The 21,349-nt window shown below is 40.4% G+C and overlaps 1 protein-coding gene across 6 annotated transcripts in view; it reads left to right on the top strand.

Annotated features, from left to right (window-relative positions):
* Window positions 1-18,672, top strand: part of MTUS1 (microtubule associated tumor suppressor 1) — an 85,776-nt gene extending 67,104 nt beyond the window's left edge. For all 6 annotated transcript variants that reach the window (XM_017744403.1, XM_017744402.1, XM_017744401.1 and 3 more), the window contains 8 exons: window positions 1,600-1,666; window positions 9,527-9,741; window positions 10,265-10,370; window positions 11,388-11,461; window positions 11,565-11,660; window positions 14,141-14,257; window positions 15,510-15,607; window positions 16,424-18,672. In XM_017744403.1, coding sequence (XP_017599892.1) covers window positions 1,600-1,666; window positions 9,527-9,741; window positions 10,265-10,370; window positions 11,388-11,461; window positions 11,565-11,660; window positions 14,141-14,257; window positions 15,510-15,607; window positions 16,424-16,640 — 990 coding nt within the window. In that variant the 3' untranslated portion in view covers window positions 16,641-18,672. The remainder of the gene's footprint in view (window positions 1-1,599; window positions 1,667-9,526; window positions 9,742-10,264; window positions 10,371-11,387; window positions 11,462-11,564; window positions 11,661-14,140; window positions 14,258-15,509; window positions 15,608-16,423) is intronic.
* The last annotated feature ends 2,677 nt before the right edge of the window (window positions 18,673-21,349 follow it).

Here is a 21,349-nt window from a genome sequence, read left to right as displayed (position 1 = left end):
AGGCTGCAGTGAGAGTGACCAAGGGCAAAGGGGGAATTTGCAGTAAAGGTGAGGTTTTCCCTGGGAAGAACCAGTTGTAGGTGTGGCTCAACCAGTCTGCAAATTCATCTGCTGTGCTCAGTTGTGGACAAGACTGTGATTTTTGGGCCAGTGCTTTTATTTTTTCTTTTCTTTATTTCTTCCCCCCCCCCATGTATCCTAGCTAAAAGAAAAGCATGCAAACTGAGTTTCAAGCTCTTCGCTTGCACCGGGGCTATGAACATAAGCCTGGGCATTGACAGCAGCAAAGCTGCTGTATCTGTGGTTCTCCCATTCAGCTCAGGCCTCCTGTGGCTTATTTTTGCATCAACAAATTTAGTGTGAAAGCAGCGTACAGCAAGCTCGAAACAGCTAAAAATAAGCTCGGTTATCTGCAGAGAAGGGCAGTGTTTCCTCAGTGATCCCGGCTGCCGTCGGAGCAAGTGGAGATCGATCGATCTAATGTCTGGGCTCGCCTTTCATAAAAGAAGGGCTGTGGCTTTAAGTAATCGCTGGCTGCTTGTGCCAATTGCAGAAGCTGCAGTATCTGCCGCTGTCGGGAGCGCTGGGCGCGGAAGCAGGATAACCTGCGGAGGCAAGGTCCAGCCTTGACGCTCGGCCCTGGCCAGACCTGCCCCGCTCGGTGGTGCCGCCGCCACCCGCGCGTCGCCGATGAGGGCCGGGGGGCCGAGCGGGGGGCTGCCGGCGCTGGAAGATGGGCTGCTCTAGCAGCAAGCTGTGCCTCTATTCTCAGTGTGCTGCAGCAAGGGTAATGAGTGTTTGTTTCGCAGGGAGCCGGCCGGGAGCACGGTGAAGCACCCTGCCAGCAGGGCGCGTGGACACTGTCGCCTCCTCGCGTGGTGTGAGCTGGCGGCCGCCGGGCCACGGAGCGGCTGTGCCGGGGCTGTGCCCGCGCTGCTCCCCGGGGTGCGGGTCTGGGGCACAGCGGCCTGGCCAGCCGCCTCCTCCTGGCCAGGGCACAGCTCCTGGGAAAAGCAGGGAGATGGGTGCTTCTGCTTTGTTGTGATCTCTTCACACATTCCTTATGATTCTCTCGGTATAAGAAACACCATCTATCTTAACATTAAGAACTGCGAGCAGCAGGGTGGGTTGTATTCAACTTTCAACAGGGCTGTGCCTTTTCTTCATGGAAGGCTGAGCATTTAGCAAAGTTCTTGGTTTTGTGTTTGAGTAAGCTTAAGATAAATATTTAATGCATGCCTCTTTCACATACACACTATACTTCTGTGCCCTTGACAGCTATCACTTGATTTGTTCTGGAGGCTTATGTTGCTACACCCACCATAAAATATATAATTAATTGCTGCAAAGTAGGATTTTAATTGCAGAGTTAACCTGGAAAAAGCTGTTCTTTGTTCTAAAGTGTAACTTCCTTAACAACAGAAGAACATCTGTGTATATTGTAACAGCTGAACTGTTATCCTAAATGAGTCATATCTTGGCTTCTTGCTCCTGCTGCTAGTTTTTCCTACAGAACACATGTAAGTTAATTATTGGAAGGTGCCCTGCTCAGATCACTAGTAACCAAATGTTTGGGGTTTTTTGTTCTTTTCTCTGCAGAGGGAGGAAGCGCTGAAGCAGCGGAAAGAGTTATCTCAAGAACTAGTTAACCTTCGAGGAGAACTGGGTAAGAATTTATTTTTGTATTCTTCATGAGAACAGAAATGCAGCAAAACAGATCTGCAGAAGACAGATGCCTTGGTACTGTAATGGCAGTCATTTAATTCCCTGACTGAATTTCGCTCCGATGCTTTAGCGCTGCGGAGCCCTGACAGCGTGACCCCAGGTTCACTGAATTCCTGGCACTGATCTGACTGCACCTTGCGGGGCCTCCTTGCAAAACATGCATCTGATGGCCAGAGCACTCACTTCTGAAAAATGGGAGGGTGGCTGACAGTATATATACTGGTTTTTGATCCCTAACTTATTTGTGCACTGTGTTCTAGAGCTTTGCTGGCAAAAAATTCATAAATCTGTAAAACATACTGTGCAAAATCTGTGTTTTGCCTTAGTGACTTGTAGGTGAATGAGTCTAAAATTAACAGAAGGAAATTTCAGGCTGATGAGATTAAATTTTTAAACTCATTCTAGTGGACAGCTATAACGTGAAATTGAGCTGTAATGTGCAGGGACTGGTTTTGCCAACTTTGAAGCTTGATTTAACTGCATTAGTGGTAACCCCATGTATTTGAACTTAGCAGTTGTTCCAGGCAGGTCTCAGTCAGTAGGGGCTGGCTTTGAAAGAGCCTGGCCTTCCTCTGCCTTTGCATCCCTCTGTCCTCCTTGTGCTAGCATTGTTGCTGGAACAGCCATGCCCCCAGCAATGCAGTGAGCTGCCTGGGGACCTAAGCCAGCTGAAAACAGTGGCTTGAAGTGCTCTTTTGCCAAAGCTGTCTGGCCTGGCTCAGTATGTGACTGAAGGAGCACTGGGACCGGAGCAGAGAAAGGGGAAGGAGTAGCAGGGTGAAGGGTCATGTTCCCCATCAGCTGCAGCTGATGCTTATATTACCCTAAAGTGACAACAGAACTAGAATTTTAATGTGGAAATGACCTTCTTGCATCACTAAAACATTGTGTTATAAACTTTATAAACCAGATTTATTTTTCTTTGTGTACTTAATGTGACTCTCTGAACAACCCCATTTGTTTGCCTCATCAAGAAAATGACTTCACAAGGATTGCTATCAGAGCAAGAAAGTCTCTTTTCTTCCCTAGGTTTGCATCTTCAATATTATTTTTCCTTTATCAGCGTAGGTACTATGTTTATCACTTATCTAGAGAGGGAAAATTCTTCTTAGATGGGTAGACCATAATCTGGCCAACACTTTTTGCCCCTTACCACTTCTGAGGGTTTTGGTGGAGGTTGTTTTTGGTTCTTTTTTTTTTTTTTTTTTTTTTTTTTTTTTAAAGCTTAGTTCTTTGTAAGGATGCCTCATGATTAAATGAGCTTTCCATAAACTTGTTACCTTCCTGCTTTGATTAACAGCCTGCTGAGCTCATAAATGAGACTCCCAATGCAAGTATATGCCATTCAGTAGGTTGATAACTAGAGAAAACTTTAAATGCAACTGTGCCCGATGGGTCTCTGACACCCGAATGTACAGAGCTCTCAGACAGGGATGCTGGCTCATGTGCTGCTGGATGACATCGTCAGCTGTTCCCCTCACAGAGCTGATCTTACTGGGTCAGTTCTGCAGGAGTATCTGAATGGCAGCCTGGGGCTCACTTCCCTTTGTAAGGTTTCCAGACCATGGTTTCAGTGAAGCATTTGTCTTCATGCAGCTCCTTTGTCTTAACCACGTCACACGTCTAGCCTGTCTGTACTGCTCTCCTCAGCATGTAAAGGGAGTGGATTTAATTACAGAAATGAAGAACTATCCAGGTTTTCAATTCTATCTAGCTCTAAAAAGAACTGTTTTGTTTTGGGGTTTTTTTTAAAGTTAAATTAATAATTTGTTGACAAGGTATGAGAAAGTCATTCTTGTAACAGTAGCTTTAGCTGAAAATAATCTGCTGGAATACATACCTTCTAATCAGCTTCCTATTGACACTGTTAAACGGTTACAGATGAACTTAAGATTTCCATAGACTGTTTTGACATAAGTACTGTGAATTTTCATTCACAGTATGATCTAAGCATAGGTTTGCTGGGAAAGTTAAATGCAGTTTGAATCTTATTTTGGCCATGTAGGCATGTTTTGTGGGGTCCCAACTGCCATGTTTTTAATGACTTGGTTTGCATCTTGGGGACAGGCAGTCTCAGAAGAGGAACCAGGTGTGCCCAGCCCAGTGTAGCCTGTTCCCTGCATGCTTCTGAGTTTGAGAGGAACATGAAGTCTCCTGCAGCTTGTACCCTGCACAGTTTAGACTCCTCAGTTTCTTGCTTTGAAGTTCAATTGTGCACATTCCCAAGCTCCTTGATTTACCTTGCAAGACCAAATTGACTTGCTGTCAGATGGTCTGTTTTGCTGGATTATTACATAAGACACTTTCCACTAAGATACCTTTTTGTTTAATGGCTCGAGTATGCATTCTGGTCCCAGAATGTGTCTTTGGCAGCCACCATGTGACTGTGCTAGTCATGGGGCTGATGGCTACCAGACAATGCTTTCTGCTCTCAGTAGCTGGAACCATGTTCGAGGATTAGCAGTGACAGGTGTTTGGGGATGGGCTTTTCCAAAGGGAGTTCAAATTCAGTAACAGTTGGGTTCTGGACTTGGGCTTCCTTAAAATCTCCAGCTACAAAGACTAAACTTTGTGGTTTGAATGTAAACACCTTAGTTCTGGGAGCCTGGAGCAGGTAGGGATATCCTGCTTGTCAGCTGTTTCTCTTCTTAAGATGCAAGCTAGTGCGTAAACTTCTAGTTACTTGTTTAATTATGTAAGTAGAAATTGCAAGAGCTGCATATTTCTTGAGAGGTATGAAACTATTCCTCTAAATTAATTGCACTCCAAATTGTTTCAGAGCCTCCTCGCAACCAGGCTGGATGTGATCCAGCTCAGTTCTGCTACGAAACAGCAGGTGCAGAGCTGACTCAGCCTACGCCCGCCTTGCCCTTTGAACATGGCCATTCGAGAGCCTTTCTCGGTGGCCTGGAGAGGCCTGTGCGTACCCTGGACAGGCAGCCAAATACCAGACCCCTCTCTCTCACCTCCAGTTGCTGCATGGCAATTGATAAACTGTATTTTCTTGCAAATACCTTCATGTTCTTTTTTTATTACTAAACTATCTTCAAGATGCTTTGCAGGTTCAGATGGAAGAGACTGTTGTGTTTTACAGTGAATGTATTTGGTTTGCAGGTTAAGGTGATCCGTAAAAATACTCAGTAATAGATAGATGTTTCTTTCACTTATTTGAGATGGGGTCTGACTTGCCACACTTCATACACTTGCCTGTTTGCCTGCTTGAACGCACTGTCACTTGTAGTGTTTGCAGCACAGGGATGTGAATTTAATTCCCAGCAGAGAAGTGAGTGCTTCACATCATTTATTCAATCATACCTGCTTAAATGTTGCTTAAAGCAGGCTTTTTTGGCTACATGCCGTGTCTAACTTGCCCAAGAACAAAAATACGCCATGTGGTTTATTGTCCTGTATCATTAGCCTCATTATGGAAGTAACACCAAGGGAAACTTGGTCATAAACTTGAAAGCATGTTTGCGTAGAAGAATTTTCAGTATTGAGAATCTGCCAATACCATGAATTAATTACTATATACATATAAAAATATATATTGCATAGAGAAGGAAATTAGCTTGTCTATAGCAGACTTGTCAAGTGAACGTACATCTTGCAGTGTGAAATAAAAGGTTTGAGCAATTAAGTGTTAGTGCAGTGTAGTATCACATGGTACTAAATACTTGGGGTTTTTTGTGGTAATCATCCCCATTTCACATCCCCCGCATCTATTAAAATGCTGACAGTTAAATGTCCTAATGAACTCTGTTTTAGAATTCCAGACAGTCTAATGCCTTTTCATAAATCATAACTGGGCCAGTGAGTGACCTGGACAGTTTTATGAAGATAACTACTGTTTGCAAAAAATTTAACTCTGGCTTCAAGAAAATCCATTGTATTTTATCTTAGAGCTATGTTTATGGTGGCTTTTAGGGGAATGTAAGTTGAAAAATGTTTTTTCTAAGCAGTTTAGCCATAAGGGCTGAATTGGATGATGGTTTTATAATTAGAACAAGGTAAAAAAAGTGAAAGGAGATGCTGCACTATTGTAAGGTCTTATGTCTTGGCTACTTTTAGTGGAAATACAAAATAGCTTTCTTGGAGATACAAAGGCAACTTTTGCAGTCCTCTCCTTCAACTGCAGTGACTGTTGATGTGGTTTGGATGTGCTGCTGTTGGCACTATTGCAGGGAGTTGCCATGTGCCTGGTTCTCCATGCTGTTCTTGCAGGCATTTGTTTTATGATTTTGGCACTTAAGCTTTGTAGTGAAATACCCAAGATGCAAGTGGCTGCTGTTAACTACTACAAATAAAGGGTAATTTTACATGTCAAAACCAGCATTTCTGCTCTGAAGATTTGCTGTTACCAAATCTCAGAAACTTTCTGTGATTTCCAAAGGTCATGGTCTGGCCCAAAAGAACCGGGCTCTTCATTTATAATTAACAGTGCTAAGAAGCCTAAATACGCAGATTAATCTTGTAATAATACAGGGAAGGACAGTTGTATGATTGGGAAGAGAGACTGCAACGACCAAGTGGAGGAAAAAATATTAATATTTGGAGGAAAAATATTAATGGCTCTGCTATTTGAATAAAGAAGTAAAAATTGCTTCTGGCTGCCAAGTATAGCATTTCGTATACTCTATCCTTAAAGCTTAAAACTGTTTAGTGTTACAAGTAAAATTGAACAAACTTCATGGACAAATGAATAGCACATCTTTTCATTTCTATGGCTTGATTTTTGCCTGAAATGGTGTTGGACTATTTATTTCCTTTTGGGGTTTTTTTTGCTCAAGGTTTGTGGTCTAAAGAAGATGTGGAATCGTGGAGGAAAGCACTTCAAGAAGGGAAAGGAAACACAGTAGTAGTGTAAAAAAACGCTAAAGTATGCACTTCAGATATCTCTGAAGTGGATGACAAGTTGAAATAGATTTGTGTGTTTGCTACTGGAAGACCACAAATATTTGTTACAAATTTTTCTTCAAAGTTTAGCATCAGATGTTCAATGAGAAGACTCTTCAGTTGAGTAGCAATCGAGTTTGGTTAGTCAGTGGCTAAACGGCCAAATTAAGGAATTAGGGACAAATCATGAAAAAGACAACTTTTAAAAAAGGCAGAGCAGTCATAAAATACATGATTCAGTCTGCAGATGGATAGGGCTGTGCAGAACACTTGCTGCAGATTTCAATCTTGAGTATTTAGACAAGCTTTGGTTTATGGGACATCTCATAATTTCAAATTAACAATTCTTTAGTTGGTGCTTTTGCTGAAGCCTTACATGGTCAGTTTCTTGTACCACCATGATACTGGGAGCTCACTGGTTTTGTAGTTCTGCTTCTTGTTTGGATGGCAGGGACTCAAGTCAGGCTTGTGATCTGCAAGGAAGCATTGCAGCCTCCAGCTTTGTGGATGCCAGAGTTACCTTCAAGGTAACAACATTTAACTGCAAGTTAAGTGCAAGTTTTAAAAGTTTTTAGTTTGCCTTTGTAACATTAGTCTTCTCATAAATCTGAATTGCAAACTGCCTGAAGGGGAACTGATGCATCTGTTTTCTTTGACAAAGGCGTGGTTTGCTATTTGCTTTTTTCTGAAGTGCTTTGCATCATCTGAAGTTCTGCGTGCTGACATTTAAAGATAACGCAAGGATAGGCAGCACATTCTTCTGGCTAACTGGAGGCAAACGAACAGCTCTGGCCTTGCAAATAAGGAATTTGATGCTTCTTCCTCTGTTGGTTTGAAGTGAAGTGGATCATTTGAAGCATTTTGCTACAGTTACCTCAACTGAGCCATGCAAGTCGCCTGCCTCTCAGCTATGCCTTTACTCTGCTACAGAAGGTTAGATCAATCTGCATGTGGCTGGCTGTGTAATACCTCCATTTGGCTTGCTGCCTGGTCTTTGCATTGTAAAATAATGTCTCCTAACAATGATGTTTCCTCTTCTCCAAAAATGTGGCAATGCAGAGTATATCTATTCAATAACTTCTTGCCACTGCGGTGTGAAAGAAGTGTGAATGCTAATTTGCTTTCTGTGGTTCTTTTATTTTTTTGTTTGTTGGTTTGGTTTGGTTTGGTTTTTTTCCTTTCCCTAAGGGAACAGTGGTAAGAGAAGTTTGTGGAAGGAATAAAGATAGAGAAGTAAAACCATCTCTTGGTGCTGGTGCAGAAAGTAGCAAAAACTGTGAAATCTGCTTGGGTTGCAGAGAATGTTGTGGTTTCAGTTGAGCCTCTGTTGCATCGTTGCCAGTCAGAGAATGAAGAGCTTGGCCTAAATCTGTCCAGATCAGCGGATCTTTCGCACAGACCCAGCACAGCTAAGCTTGCTGTTAAACCTAATTCAGGTAGACACACATGCAGATTGATTTCCATGCAGTACAGCTCACTTTCTTAACACTTTCTAGTTCTACTGCAGGTTCCAAATTATGGTAGCAGGGCCAAGACTCTTTACAGTTCCCTTAAAAGAGAGTGTGAATATCATTCATCAAGTTACTCACATGCTTTTAATGAGCTGTAGCAAAGAAGAATAAGATACGTATAACTTGAAGCACTCTGCTGGGGCAGGCTGCTTTCCCTTGAGCTGACCCACTACTGCTTTGGGAATCAGTCATTGAAGATACTGTAATTTATTTATCTTAAGGCTCAAACACAGCTGTGATGAGAATTTCCTGTACTGCCTGTACAAAAATCCTTGACTCTTCCCATGCGTTTACATAGCATTTATATTTACACTGTTTAAGCAGTGTGCCATTCTGCTGTGAAGTGCATGCATACATGACTTCTCCTGCCTTTGAAGATCAAGTTAACATTTTAGTTGATTTTTCTCTTAAGCAGCCACTCATCTCACTAAGTTATTTTAAACCATAGTTCTAGAGTCTGTATAGAACCAGTTTTGCTCAAGGTCAGTGACCACACACTTGTGTCAGAGATGCTGTTTCACCTTGCTTCCAGGCTTTGGGTGGAGCTGGAACTGCATAAGGCGTTTGCTGCAGTAGGAGGGTGACTCCTCCTATTCAGGCTTGGTTGGCTGGAGTTGGGAATGCTAAATTTCAAACTCAAAAATGCAAGTTCCTAACTTCTGTTTTGCCTTTTAACCAGCCACAAATATGGGGAGACAAATATGGGCAGCCTTCTTAGCAGACCTGTGTTAATGCAGATGTAAAGAGAACTGCACAGCATTTCTCTTTTCTTAATACTCTGCACTTTTTGCCTAAAACTGTTCTCTGTCTTGCATATTTAAATATCTGAGGCATAAACACATGAGCAGTACCTTTCGGATTGGCAGATCTGTATCAGGCTGTCCATGTCAGGCTAGAATTGCTTCTCTGCTGTATATCTGAGGGTGAGTGTCATTAAGCATATAGTATTCAGGTTATTAAGACTTTCAAATTTAGCAAAGTGGTTTATATGTCAAAAAGTGAAGTACTCTGACAAGTATTCTACTGAAGTGGAATCAAATAAGGTGAAGTATCAAATGCAATTATTTTTTTTATTGGAGCTCTTCAGTGCCTCTCATGAGACATTCTTTCTTTCATGTCCTGTTAATCTGCAACACTTGTGCTTTCTATGTGGGTTCCTGGCTTAACTAGGTTCAATTAATGCTCAACCTAAGAAACATGGAATTTGGTATTTTTGCAAAGGTTTTTTCATGTGCCCTTGGAGGGGGTACACATTCAATAGATGTATCTATTTGTCTTTGCATATAACCATGTTGCTATGCAGTGTGTTCATTATTTTTAATACCTGTAAATGAAGAAGTGACTTTAGGATTGAACTTGATCCACTTTTTTCTCTCTTTTTTTTTTGACATCTTCAGTAACCACTTCTGCAGCTTGTGAGAAATTGGAAAGAGACAGGAATGAACTGCAAGTTGCTTATGAAGGGTTTTTGCAGAAGTTAAACCAGCAACATCATGATGACTTAGCTGAGCTGGAGGAGAGGCTTAAACAGTTTTACACTGCAGAATGTGAGAAACTCCAAAGTATCTGCATTGAGGAAGCTGAAAAGTACAAAGCCCAACTCCAGGAGCAGGTTTGTAACACTCAGTGTAGAAAAGTTCTCTAGTAACTGCTTTCTGCTATAAATGAGCCTTCAAAGAATCCTGGGTTTTGCTAATAACAGTTATTTTATTTAATGTGAAACTCCACTTCATTGCAGCGATAAAAATACTACCACACTAAGCTGTACAGATCTTAAGCTTATGTTTAAATGTGGGGGAGATTGCTTGTGTTCTGCCAGCTTAAATAATTTCTAGAACTCCATGGGATATTTGAGGCAGCTTGAGTTTTAAGATTTATAGAAACACACCTGCCCTCTGACCTTGCTATGCAACAACTCCATGCGTGTGACAGATGCACACATCATCCTGTTGGTAGTTGTAAACTGTAAGGCATTGTTCTCATTTATTAAATGTTGTACAGGGCTCAGCTTCTCCTTTTAAATCCTACTAGACCATTTAAAATGTACTTGACATAGTGCATGAAGCCATTGAAACAATGCTTTAAACAAGGGTTGTTACATGTAAGGGGAGAAAAATCATGTTGTCATATTGCAGGTGGACAATTTAAATACCACACATGAAAGCTTTAAGCTGGAACTTGAAAACAGACACTCAGAAAAAGTAGAGGAGCTGAAAAAGAAGTATGAATCCTCTTTTTCAGGCAAGTATTTTGTATTTAAGTACATGTGCTATAGTACTGCTAGTTGCTATAGAACTGCTAGTCACAAACTAAAATATTCAGGCTTTTTGATCATTATGTCCACTTCACTGTTCTTTGTGGCCAGCTATCTTTAAAATCATTGGCTGAATTCCTTCCTTTGGAACTGACAAGTCTTATTTTACATACAGCAGTAATCATGATTTCATTGTAGTTGAATGAAACTTTTGAAACAGTTTGAGTGGAAGTGACTTTTTCTTGCAGTACAAGATTTCTGAATTTCCCTCAAAATCTCAAGTGACTGAATAATTCTTTCTACCCCCTAGTTCTGTAAGGAGCACCTCAAAATTGAAAATGAGGATAAGTAGGGTTGTGTGCTTTCCATAATGACATGGAAGTGTTGAGAAATATTATACACTGTGTACAGTACACTGTGGCGGAGGTGGTTTTTCAGGGAGGGCTGGTGACCATGCTCAGGTTTAAATGAGATTGCATCTTACTGATTTAAGTGATGATGATTTCCATCCTCCTTCCAACTCAACTTGATAGCCAAGTTTCCAGTGATACTTTTTTGTCTTGAAGACTGCTCAGGCTTCCATTGCTTTCAAAGAACAAACTCCTCTGCATGGCATCCAAAGTAGGAAAAGAAATGCTCTTCAAGAAGTTTGTGGAAGACACAATTTCAATTTTTGCTGTGTTTCCTTCCATAAAATCAACTTTTGTCAGATGTGGCCTGTGCTTAATAAGTCCATTTGTTGCATGCAGATGAATGCTCTCAAAACTGACAGGCTGTTCACTAATGAAATGGATATGTGAGGGGACAATCAGCAAATCTGAAGTGGGAATAAATCTGATACTTCATACATGCTTTGCATCAGTTAATGATAAATGTTCTTTCTGTGTTGCCATCAACTGCATCTGTGTGTATATATGTAGGCTGGCTCTTCAGGCTGTTTCTTTTCAAAAAGAATTTTCACGTCTTACGTGGTATTAAAAATCTGCAAAAATAATTTGTTTTAGAGCTCAAGAGCACCCATGAATCTGAAAGGAAGTCACTTGAAGATTCCTTTAAAGAGAAGCAGGAATTGCTGGAGGTTTGTTAAGGGCTGGGTTCATTGCTGGGTTTAAAACTTGAAAAGCGGTTTGGAGATGTGCACTGAATTCTTGGCCTAACTATACAATATATTTGCATTTCAGAAAAAAATCGATGAACTAAAAAGTGAAAACAACTCTTTGAGTGAGAAGCTGAAATTGGAAGAACAAAAACAAATAGCCAAAGAAAAATCCAATCTTGTAAGTTTTGATCTTCCAAAGTAATGTGGATGAGCAGATCTTGCCTGGGTTTATTTTACTGCATAATGCAGAAGGTTTGCAATGAAGCCTGATAGGGCTCCCATACTTGGTAATACTTTTCTGTAAATGGCTCACCTGCCATTTTTCACAATTTTTTTGCAAGCACTGTAATGCTGTGTATTAACTTTACCATTATAATTCTATAAAGCTGTTGAGTGTCTAAGACAGGGGTGTAAATAATAGCCTAAGCTAAATCGAAGACCTGTGTGTGTGCAGCAGTTGTACCATAGCATTTTTCTGGACAGTCGATAACTGTTGTACCAGTGCTATGATCAGTGTGGGCTTGCATCACTACTGCAAAGCTCATTTCTAATGCTTTTATTCAAACATTGATTCATACTTTTTACTGATTTATCCTTTAAAGAAACCTTTATTTTGCCCTGCCTTTCCTCCCAAGGCTGCTGTTACCTCTGATGCTCCTAGGATAGAAATGTGCTCTGAGAGAGGGGTTTTTTTATGCAGTGGGAGGGTTAGACACAAACATGCTAATCTTTCCAGTTACCCAGAAGGAAGCGGAATACCAGGAGTATTGCTTATTCCACAAAGAGAAATTCCATGCTCGAAGACTCACTTAGGATGCCTCTAGTGGAAGTTGCCCTAGTTTTTACTGGAATTTGTTTTGTTTTGTTTTCTCTTACTGCTTATTCTAGGGGCAGGACAGAGCTGCCACAAGAAGAATCTGCAACCACAATATGTCGCTGTGGCAGTGGGAGTTTGAACTGTATTCCACAGGGATGCTCAGATGTTGCTTAAATTAAAGGAGCAATAGTCAAGTGCCTTTACATAGCTGCAAATGTGCTTTCCTGAGAGCATAAGATGCATGATAAGCTTGAGACTTCTCTTTGGAAAAGCACCAGTTTGACTCAGCAGACTCTTCTGTACTAAACACACATTCTGCAACATTGGAATTCCCAATAGCCCTTTGAAGACAGAGATGTATTTCCAGTTCTCTGGTATCATTTAGATAGTGTCACTTGATAATCCCAGTTTTTTGCTAAAAACTTATGTAGGCCTCTGAGTCTCTTTATTTGGATGTGTGTTCTCCTGTGAATAGCTAATGTGGGGAGCTTAGACTTAACCTTAAAAAGATATTTTAAGGCCAATGGGCTTGAAGAAAGAAAGAAAATAAATTGAATATTGAACACGCTGTAAGCTACATTTCAACTTCTCAGGATTGCTTTTCTTGTTAGCTCCTAGATTCCATGCTAAAGTCACAAAACAGAGGAACAAATTGTGTGCTGCCTTAACTGAGGCAGCGCAGCATGCTTCACCCTTGCACAGACTTCTCAAAAGAAGTTAAACAAGAACCACTAATGCAACAGGCCTTAAAAACAAGCAGGAGAATGAACTGTGTAGGTGATGGAGCCCCTATTACCTGTGACATGTACTGGCCCTGTCCTTCTGGGACCACACCCCAGAAAACTGCAGGCATTGCCCTCCTGTCCGAGGTTTCTGGTGTGGCAGTGAAGCTGTTACTCAGTGCAGTGCACCTGTGTTCTTACCCAAATAACACTAAAACAAGTTTTGTTTGATTTTGAAGATAAACTTAGTTACACAACATGCTTAATCATTGATTGATTTCAGCTTGTGTTCCATTCTGACTACTTGGGAATGGACTAAGACTTGCTTTTTTTTGGCTGTGACTGCCTTGAAATGCAGAGAATGTGTTTTTACTCTGCAGTGTTTGAATGGTTTCTTACTCTGGAAAATAGATCCTTGAGAAAACCACATCTTACTCTGGCTTCCTCCTGCTCTCCCCTCTACCTCCCAGAAAACAACAGGAAAAGGAAAAATAAAAAACTCCTAACTTGCTATACTGTAGATAAGTAATGGACGTGCAGCAGTGCAAGATTTGTGTATGTAATTGCATTTTCAGGCTTTAGAAGAATGCAAAACAGAAAAATTTTAATTTCTGTTTATGAGCCTTCAGACTCAAACCAGGGAAGATAAGCTACAGTCAGGTTCAGAACTTAAACTTCTGGTGCTTTTTTGAACTATTCCAGTGCCTGAAAACTCTTCAAATGTTTAATTATCTCTTGGGATGGGTTATGAGTAATATGAAATAAATTTTGGAACTCCTAGCCTTAAGGCCTTTGGGCACTCCTGTGAAACAAGTTTTGCTGTGACAGCATTCATGCCTTCCTTTGATTCACAAGGGTTTTTCATGTCTGTGCATTAAGTGTTTTCTGAACAGCTCCTAATGAAGCAACTGCAACTGTCCACCTACCCTGAAGGACAAACAAAAACTGAGGATAAAGTGATATCAGATCTTCTTATTTATTGTAGTGTTTGACTTGATTTCACTTAGAAAAAGTAACTCGTTACCGTAATTATTTTCTTGTTTTTTCTAAATAGCAGAGAAACATCTAAATTATTCCTGAAATTCAGGGTACTAAGCAAACTCTCTGGCAATCTTTCAGAAAAACCCGCAGATAATGTACCTGGAACAGGAGCTGGAAAGTTTGAAAGCAGTGCTGGAGATCAAGAATGAGAAACTCCATCAGCAGGATATAAAGCTAATGAAGATGGAAAAGCTGGTGAGTGTTCCTTGGGGTCTGGCAGGCTGAGGCTGTGTCTCCAACTTGTGATCCTATAATGAACTTGGGCTGGACAGACTTACATGCAACAATTAATCTTTTTTTGTTAAAAAGGAAACAGGAATTCATGATGGGACATGCTCACATTGCAGATACAGCATTGGGATATATGTCAAGAGGGGAAAAGAATGACCTTTTAACATCTTGAGACCACTACTGCTTTGCATAAACTATTACTAAGTTAGTAGAGCCTCTTCCCTCTCTTCTCCCTCATCCCCCAAAGAACAAAATCCTTACCTGCTACATTGCTCAAGTGGTATGGAAGATAAGATTGCATTGTCAGGAAAACATTAACAAGGAAATTATCCTAATTTAACAAGAAGGGATCAAATATGAAATGGAGTACATCTTGATTAGCTTAGGCCAGTTATTGTAGCTGTTAAGCTGCTTGTTTAGCTGTGTGGCTGTGCTCCTGACCTGTGTGTAATTCCATATGAAAAGTCAGGTTTGGAGGCAGAACTTGTAATTACTTAGCATGTTCTTATTTGTGACAGGACAGGGTCCTTCTCATGGGTGGGGCCTTTGAACACTGTTGTAATACTCGCTTAAGCAAGATTTTAATGTGGAAGTATAGAAAGAGGTTTGGATACAATGGAGCACGTCAGTTGTTGTTCAGTATTGTGCAGCAGTGTATGTTACTGTAGCACATTACTAGTAAACCTTCATCTTCTGCAGCAGACATTGGCCACAGTGCAGAAGGCCTTGGACCATCCAACCATTTATTCAGTTTTTCCTTTTATTTTTGATAACATCCTCCAGCAACAAAGTAGAATCAGAAGAGCAATAGGGAAAGCTGTTTACGCAGGGGAACTCCTGAATTTGTCACGGTATTTCTGGACAGTCTTTTGTCTAGAAAGATGCTAGAGTGTCTAAAACTGCTGTCCATTGCTGGCAGAAGTTACTGGAATGCACTGATTAACAGCAGATCCCTTATCCAGTCCTCCTTGTTGGCATCTAATCAGCACAAGTGGCCAAGTGCCAGTGCTATGCAAGGATAAGGTAAGTAGGATCTATTTGACTGTTACAGAACATTAAGCCATGGCAGCAGGTCAGTCTGATGTTACTGCAGGTTTTTTTTAAGTACTCCAACAACCTCTGCAAGCTCCAGATCACCAGTGTCTGTGATAGCTCAGTCAGTATCTTGATGAGTGCATGTATGGGTTTTATTTCAAATTGTGACCTTCTTTCTAAGGTGGAGAACAACACAATCTTAATGGATAAATTAAAGAAGGTTCAGCAAGAAAATGAAGAATTAAAAGCTCGGATGGACAAACACATGGAGCTTTCAAGGTGAAAAATACCTTTAATAAGGACATTTAGATGCCCTTATTAATCAGGGGAAGGGGTTCCTGTGACAAAAAAGAAAATTCTGCTGAAATACTGGTGAATGCAATTTTGTAGTACTCTCTGAAAGAACACATCCATTTCTTCCCCACTTGTATCTCTACAAATGTGCATTCCTTTGTAGAATAACAAGCAGGAACATACTGAAAGTGGGTAAAGGTTTAGTTTGTTCTTCAGTACTCCAATATTTTAGGGAAGAAAAAGCAACTCAGAAATACCATAATACAAAAATTGTCCCTTTTAAGTACTACTGGCTTGTGAGCTAGACCTGGGTCCTACTTATAACCACTTCAGTGAGTAATTTGTCCCCAGTTTAGATCAGTGTGGTTTATTTAGCAATAACAGTAATATTTAACATGAATAAAACAGATCTGAGTCTTCCTAACTGTTGCTTAAATGGATGGTCAGACTCTTCCAGTGTGAAGGAATCTGCAGCTTCTATGCTGAGCTGAGCCTGCAAGAAGACCCAAAGGCTCCAGCACAGCTGTTTAAAAGCATGTGTCATTTTAAGTAGGACAAGCCTAACTTTTCAGATGCTTTTTCTGGCCCTTAGGGATGTTTCTTACTGGAACTTTCTCCTGCTTTCTGCAAGCTACTAGTTTAAATATAGCTAGGATGAGAACATGATCAATCCTCCAAATAAAGATGGAATTCAGTTGAGAGCCAAGCAAGGCTTTATGCACTTTCAAACCTCTCTTTAAGTTTCAGTACTGCAGCCTCCAAGTAGGGTTATTTGTTCTGATGTAAATTTTCCATTTGCAGGCAACTTTCTACAGAGCAAGCTGTTTTACAGGAGTCACTAGAGAAAGAATCAAAAGTAAACAAACGCCTGTCAATGGAAAATGAAGAACTTTTGTGGAAGTTGCACAATGGTGACCTATGCAGCCCAAGAAAACTGTCTCCCAGTTCTTCATCCGTGCCTCTTCAGTCCCCACGAAATTCTGGTAACTTCTCTAGTCCTGCAGTGTCACCGAGATGACATCTCTTGAGAGAAAGAGGGGCCTGCATTTCATTTCTGATCTGCAGAACCTTTCCTAACTTTAATCACAGGAGCAAGAGCTGGATTGGCCGCCTATGACAACTAAACATAACTGGAAACTATTTGTTGCAAAAACAGCGATAGGAGACTGTGAATATGGGAGTAAGACATTCACTCCTCCCAGAAAGACTTATGACCTCTATGGACATTGTTGCACAAAGCACTTATAGAGCAAGGAAAGACTTGTTTGTTGCCTTTTCACCTAACCATAAGAAGAAGCTCAGGGGCTTAGAGATAAAAGATCACAACCTTTATAATATGTTCCTTATCACCGACACTTTTTTAAGGCTGTGTGTGTGCGTGTGTGCGAGTGCTGTGGATGGAATGGGTGTAACACACTGTGCGTGTGTCTAATGCTGCCTTCTTTGCTGTGTACGTAATAAAGGATAAAAGCTGAAGACTATACATTGACATGTACTTCCTTGATACTGCTCTCAGTATGCATGCTTAACAGAGTACCCTTGCCTGGGAATGAGGAGAAACTGCCACTGGTACTGTAGGTTAGTTTCCTTCATCATTCTGGCTTCAGTTTGGTAAAGAAATGGCATGAAGAGCTTTGTCAATTGACTCATTAGTGTCTTGGCCAACCTGAGTATGCAACTTTGAATTAATTTTGAAAACAAATTGAACTGCAGCCATATTTTGCATGGGTTCTTGGTTTCATGTCCATGCACAACTCTGCCATTTATGAGGAGAACTTTGCAGGGTGAAATGGATTTTGGATTTCAAGTCAATAGGGTTGTAGTCAGAACCACAGTAGCACTCAAGGTCAGAAGTTCTTAGTTGAGTTGCAGGTTTAGAAGCCTAGACCAAGCATCTTACTTGCTGGAAAGGAAGCACTAATCTCCCCAAATTAGCATGTCTGTTCCTGAGGATAAACTAGATGTAGATTTGAAAGCCAAAGAGAAAAATGCAATAATTAAAACTAGGTGCATTCTTTTTTCAGTTCTCAAGAAGATTAAGCAATTTGTGAATTCCAGTGTAGCTGGTGACACACTTTGCCTTTTTAAGCATTAGCATTTGTATTAACATTCCTCAGGGTTGGCTAAATTCACCTGAGGAAGAGGGAAAAAGTGGTATCTGTGTATTTTATCTTGCTAATTCTGCCATACCTTCCCTCTTAGACTGCAGGATATTGGTGTTTTGACAGGTCATCAAGTGAAAAATCCTGTACAAGAGATTCTGTAGAGTAGGGGAAAATATTGTCCTGGCTGCTGGAACTGGAAGATGAGGGTGTCAGCATTTCTGGAAGTGTCACATGCTGAGTTTCAGCTTCAACAAGGTAATTGTATAGCCTTGCTCCACCCTTGATCAGACTTGTTTAAGATGACTGCTTTGTACCTACTTAACCAGGTTCAGCTTCAGATTAGTCTTAAAAAATACTACTGATGCTTACAGTAGCCTGGGTTTCACAGTAGGGCCAGGACCATTGTTACACTAGTGGTTAGGTAATGCTGGTAGCTGGCTGAGTTTCCCTGTCTTTTTCAGTAGCTTGGGGACAGGAATCAAGGGCATGGGAAAGCAGTTAGGGAACACAACTGGAGAACCACTTCAAACCATTTTACCTAAGACTTGCAAAATCTTGGCTAGTAATGAGGAACACAGACATAGAAACAAGACTGTTAACAGTGCTCATACAGTAAGTAAATTTGTAATGTATTTAAACTTGTGATTGACTGTTTCATCATTAAATTTACTTACACCTCTCATAATGTACAAGTTAAGGGTGCCATTTCTATGGAACATTATACTTTCTTTTAATCCTTTTTAGGGCACTGTACATACCACTTACTAGTGCTGTCAGTACTTAAAATTTTTACTATGAGGTTCAAATTTAACTATGAAAATCCTATATTGGCTACAACTTGGCTTTAAGTATGTCCTGGAACATTCTTATTTTATATGGTCAAAGAGATTTGATCACATGTATTTGAGCTGAATGCTTTACAATAAATTTTTTGTACCAACTAAAGGATTTTTCTCCTGCTTGTGTAAGTCAAATGATCTTTAATCTAAGAAGGAACATTTTTTTCCAGCTACCAAAAGCTCTTAGTATCTGCTCAGCACAGCAAAACAGCAATGGTGAAGCTTCACTGCACAAATTATTAGTGTTCAGCTAATCCTTAGAAAATGTTCCCCTTGTTACTCCACCTGTAGGTAGAAGACACATGGCACTTGTTTGTGATTATTCAGGACATTCTGCATGTGAGGAAAGCCGCAGTTAGAGGTTAGCAGTGGAACAGGGGATGCCACAAGGACACTTACCTAGCCACTGGTCAGAACTTCATGACTTCAGTTGCAGTGTAATGCCTCGAATAAAACAAGCAAGCAGAGTGCAAATGTTTGAAGGTCAAATATGGCAGAGCCCTTCCGGTAACAAGAGCAGGGAAAGCTTTTCCTGGCTACCGTGCAGAACAGTGAGTATGGTGTAGTAGATAATGCAAAGACTAGTAATTCATTGATAGAATCCCTCCACAATACAGGAGACTTTTCATGTCTAAACTGCTTGCAAGTAGAACCTTTAATGCTTTTATGAAGAAACGAAGACAGCTTGTATGTAGAAATCTACATACTACAGAACTATAGTTACTATAGTAATGAAGAAACGAAGACAGCTTGTATGTAGAAATCAGACTACAGAAATACCTGTTTAGTGTTTGTCCTGTTGGTCTCAACAAATTAAATAATTCTGCTAATCTGTAAATACTGTTTCAATGTTTTTCTCTGTTTGAATATTAGTATTTCAAGCTTTAACTTAAGTGCCATGTGTTAGTAAAGGCTTTGTTCAATCCAGTAACTTTTACATATTTTGGAGTTTTTTTCTTTAGCATAAGGTTTCCTTCAGGAAAAACTAGCAACCTGCTCACCGTCATCATAACCCAAAGATTAAGCAATTGAACAAGTGATTTTCTTCAGATACTCAACTATTACTCTCAGTTCCGACTCTAATGATAAGTTTCAGAGGAAGCTATGGTGACATTTACAACTGTACCAAATAGTTTGTTGCCATTCAAACTATTCATAGTATGGTTCACCTTCAATACTTTTTTCTAAAGGTCATTGTAAGAGTTGCACTGTATTTTCTATCAAATTTGAGGTGAATCATTTCCTTGAGTTAACTAAAGACTTGATGTTTCTCATTACTAACACCAAAGACACTTCCATGTAAACTGGTGTCATGCAATTCATGCAGGAAATCCCTTCTATACAGTAACCAACCACTGATCTTGTCTGACAGCCAGGAAATCATTTAGGGCTGAGCTGGAGTTAAAAAGGTCATCATAAAGTTGGTATAACCACTGAACCCTTGAGGAACAAATACCTTCTGACCATTGCTGCTGCCTTGCCTTAGAAGAGCAGTGACACAGGTGTGGAAATGGAAATAACAGCACTGGCAGCTTTAGGCATGTAACTTTGACAAGTCACTTAAATTTCATTTCCAGGGCCTCATTCTCTTACCCTGTCACTGTTCATTTAGGTGGAAATGTGCAATTAACTGCATCAGTGTAACATCAGCTCTGCCCAGGAGGCTTTTGGTAAAATAAGAACTATGTAAAATACATAGTAAAAGAAATCTCATAGTTTTGAATTACAAGAATTAATTTGATGTTTGGTGGGAGGACAAGGACAGAAAGGATGGACAGGACACAACACCCACCAAAACTCTTCCTTAGAGGTACTGCTTCTGTATCAGTCTTGAGACCTGCAAGTGATGGGTAGGCACGACCATTACACCTCAGGGGACTACTCAAGCAGTGGATTTACACTGTCTGTTCCTCTCCTGCCAAAGTGCCATCAAGGAAGTGATGCCACCACTGTGCTGTTGAACAAGTGTGGGGCAGGTGACATGATCTCCCACTTCCCAGATACTTTGAAGGAAGTCAGTTGTTGAATTACAGGCTCAAATGCATTTTGAAATTTAAAAAGCTGGCACAACTTCTTTAGTTCAAAGGGAAGGACATTGTTCTGAGAAATGAAAATGCTAAAAAGGAATTAACACATTGCACAGCCTCATCTAAAAGCTCAAGGATTGTTAAAGTTAATTTGGTCAGAATGAAAAAAAAAATATATATGGTACAAAGACTTTTTTCCCTAAAAAAAAAGATACAAAGACCTTTTTTAGGTATTACTATGAAATTGTATAACCTACTTAGTCCTTTGGATTACAGTGTAATGTTCTTGATACATTTTAACATATTAACCTTGCCTCTTATACCTTCAAAGTTAGTTCTGCTGCATGCTATATTTAATTTTTTTTTTTTGATATCTTATTTTCAGAGGCCAGAGATGAAAAAAGCTCTTGGGGAATGTTCTCCATGTAGCCTATTACATGAGACATGCATAGAACCGTTTCAGTCTTTATCATGGGTATTTCTCTTATCAGTTAAATTGGTTTAGGTTCCTGCATGCTGAAGAAAAAGCACTCAGCAAGTTTGTTTAATGCTTTCATTAGCTACACTACTAATCAGATTATTGACTTTATTGGGAAGCTGCCATTTTTACATTAGCACTTAGAGCTGTCACTTCTCAAAACAGTGCTGTACACATCTGCTCAAAGGTCTGAATTACCTGGAGCACAGGGTTACCTCAGGCCTTCACCAGAAGCTTTAGGAATTCCAGTCAAATGGAGGCTGAGACAGAGGGAAGTG

This window comes from Corvus brachyrhynchos, unplaced genomic scaffold (genome assembly GCF_000691975.1).
Source record: "Corvus brachyrhynchos isolate BGI_N302 unplaced genomic scaffold, ASM69197v1 scaffold17, whole genome shotgun sequence".
Lineage (NCBI taxonomy): Eukaryota > Metazoa > Chordata > Aves > Passeriformes > Corvidae > Corvus > Corvus brachyrhynchos.
The sequence above is the reverse complement of the archived record's forward strand: the minus strand, read 5'-3'. Positions and strand labels throughout refer to the sequence as shown.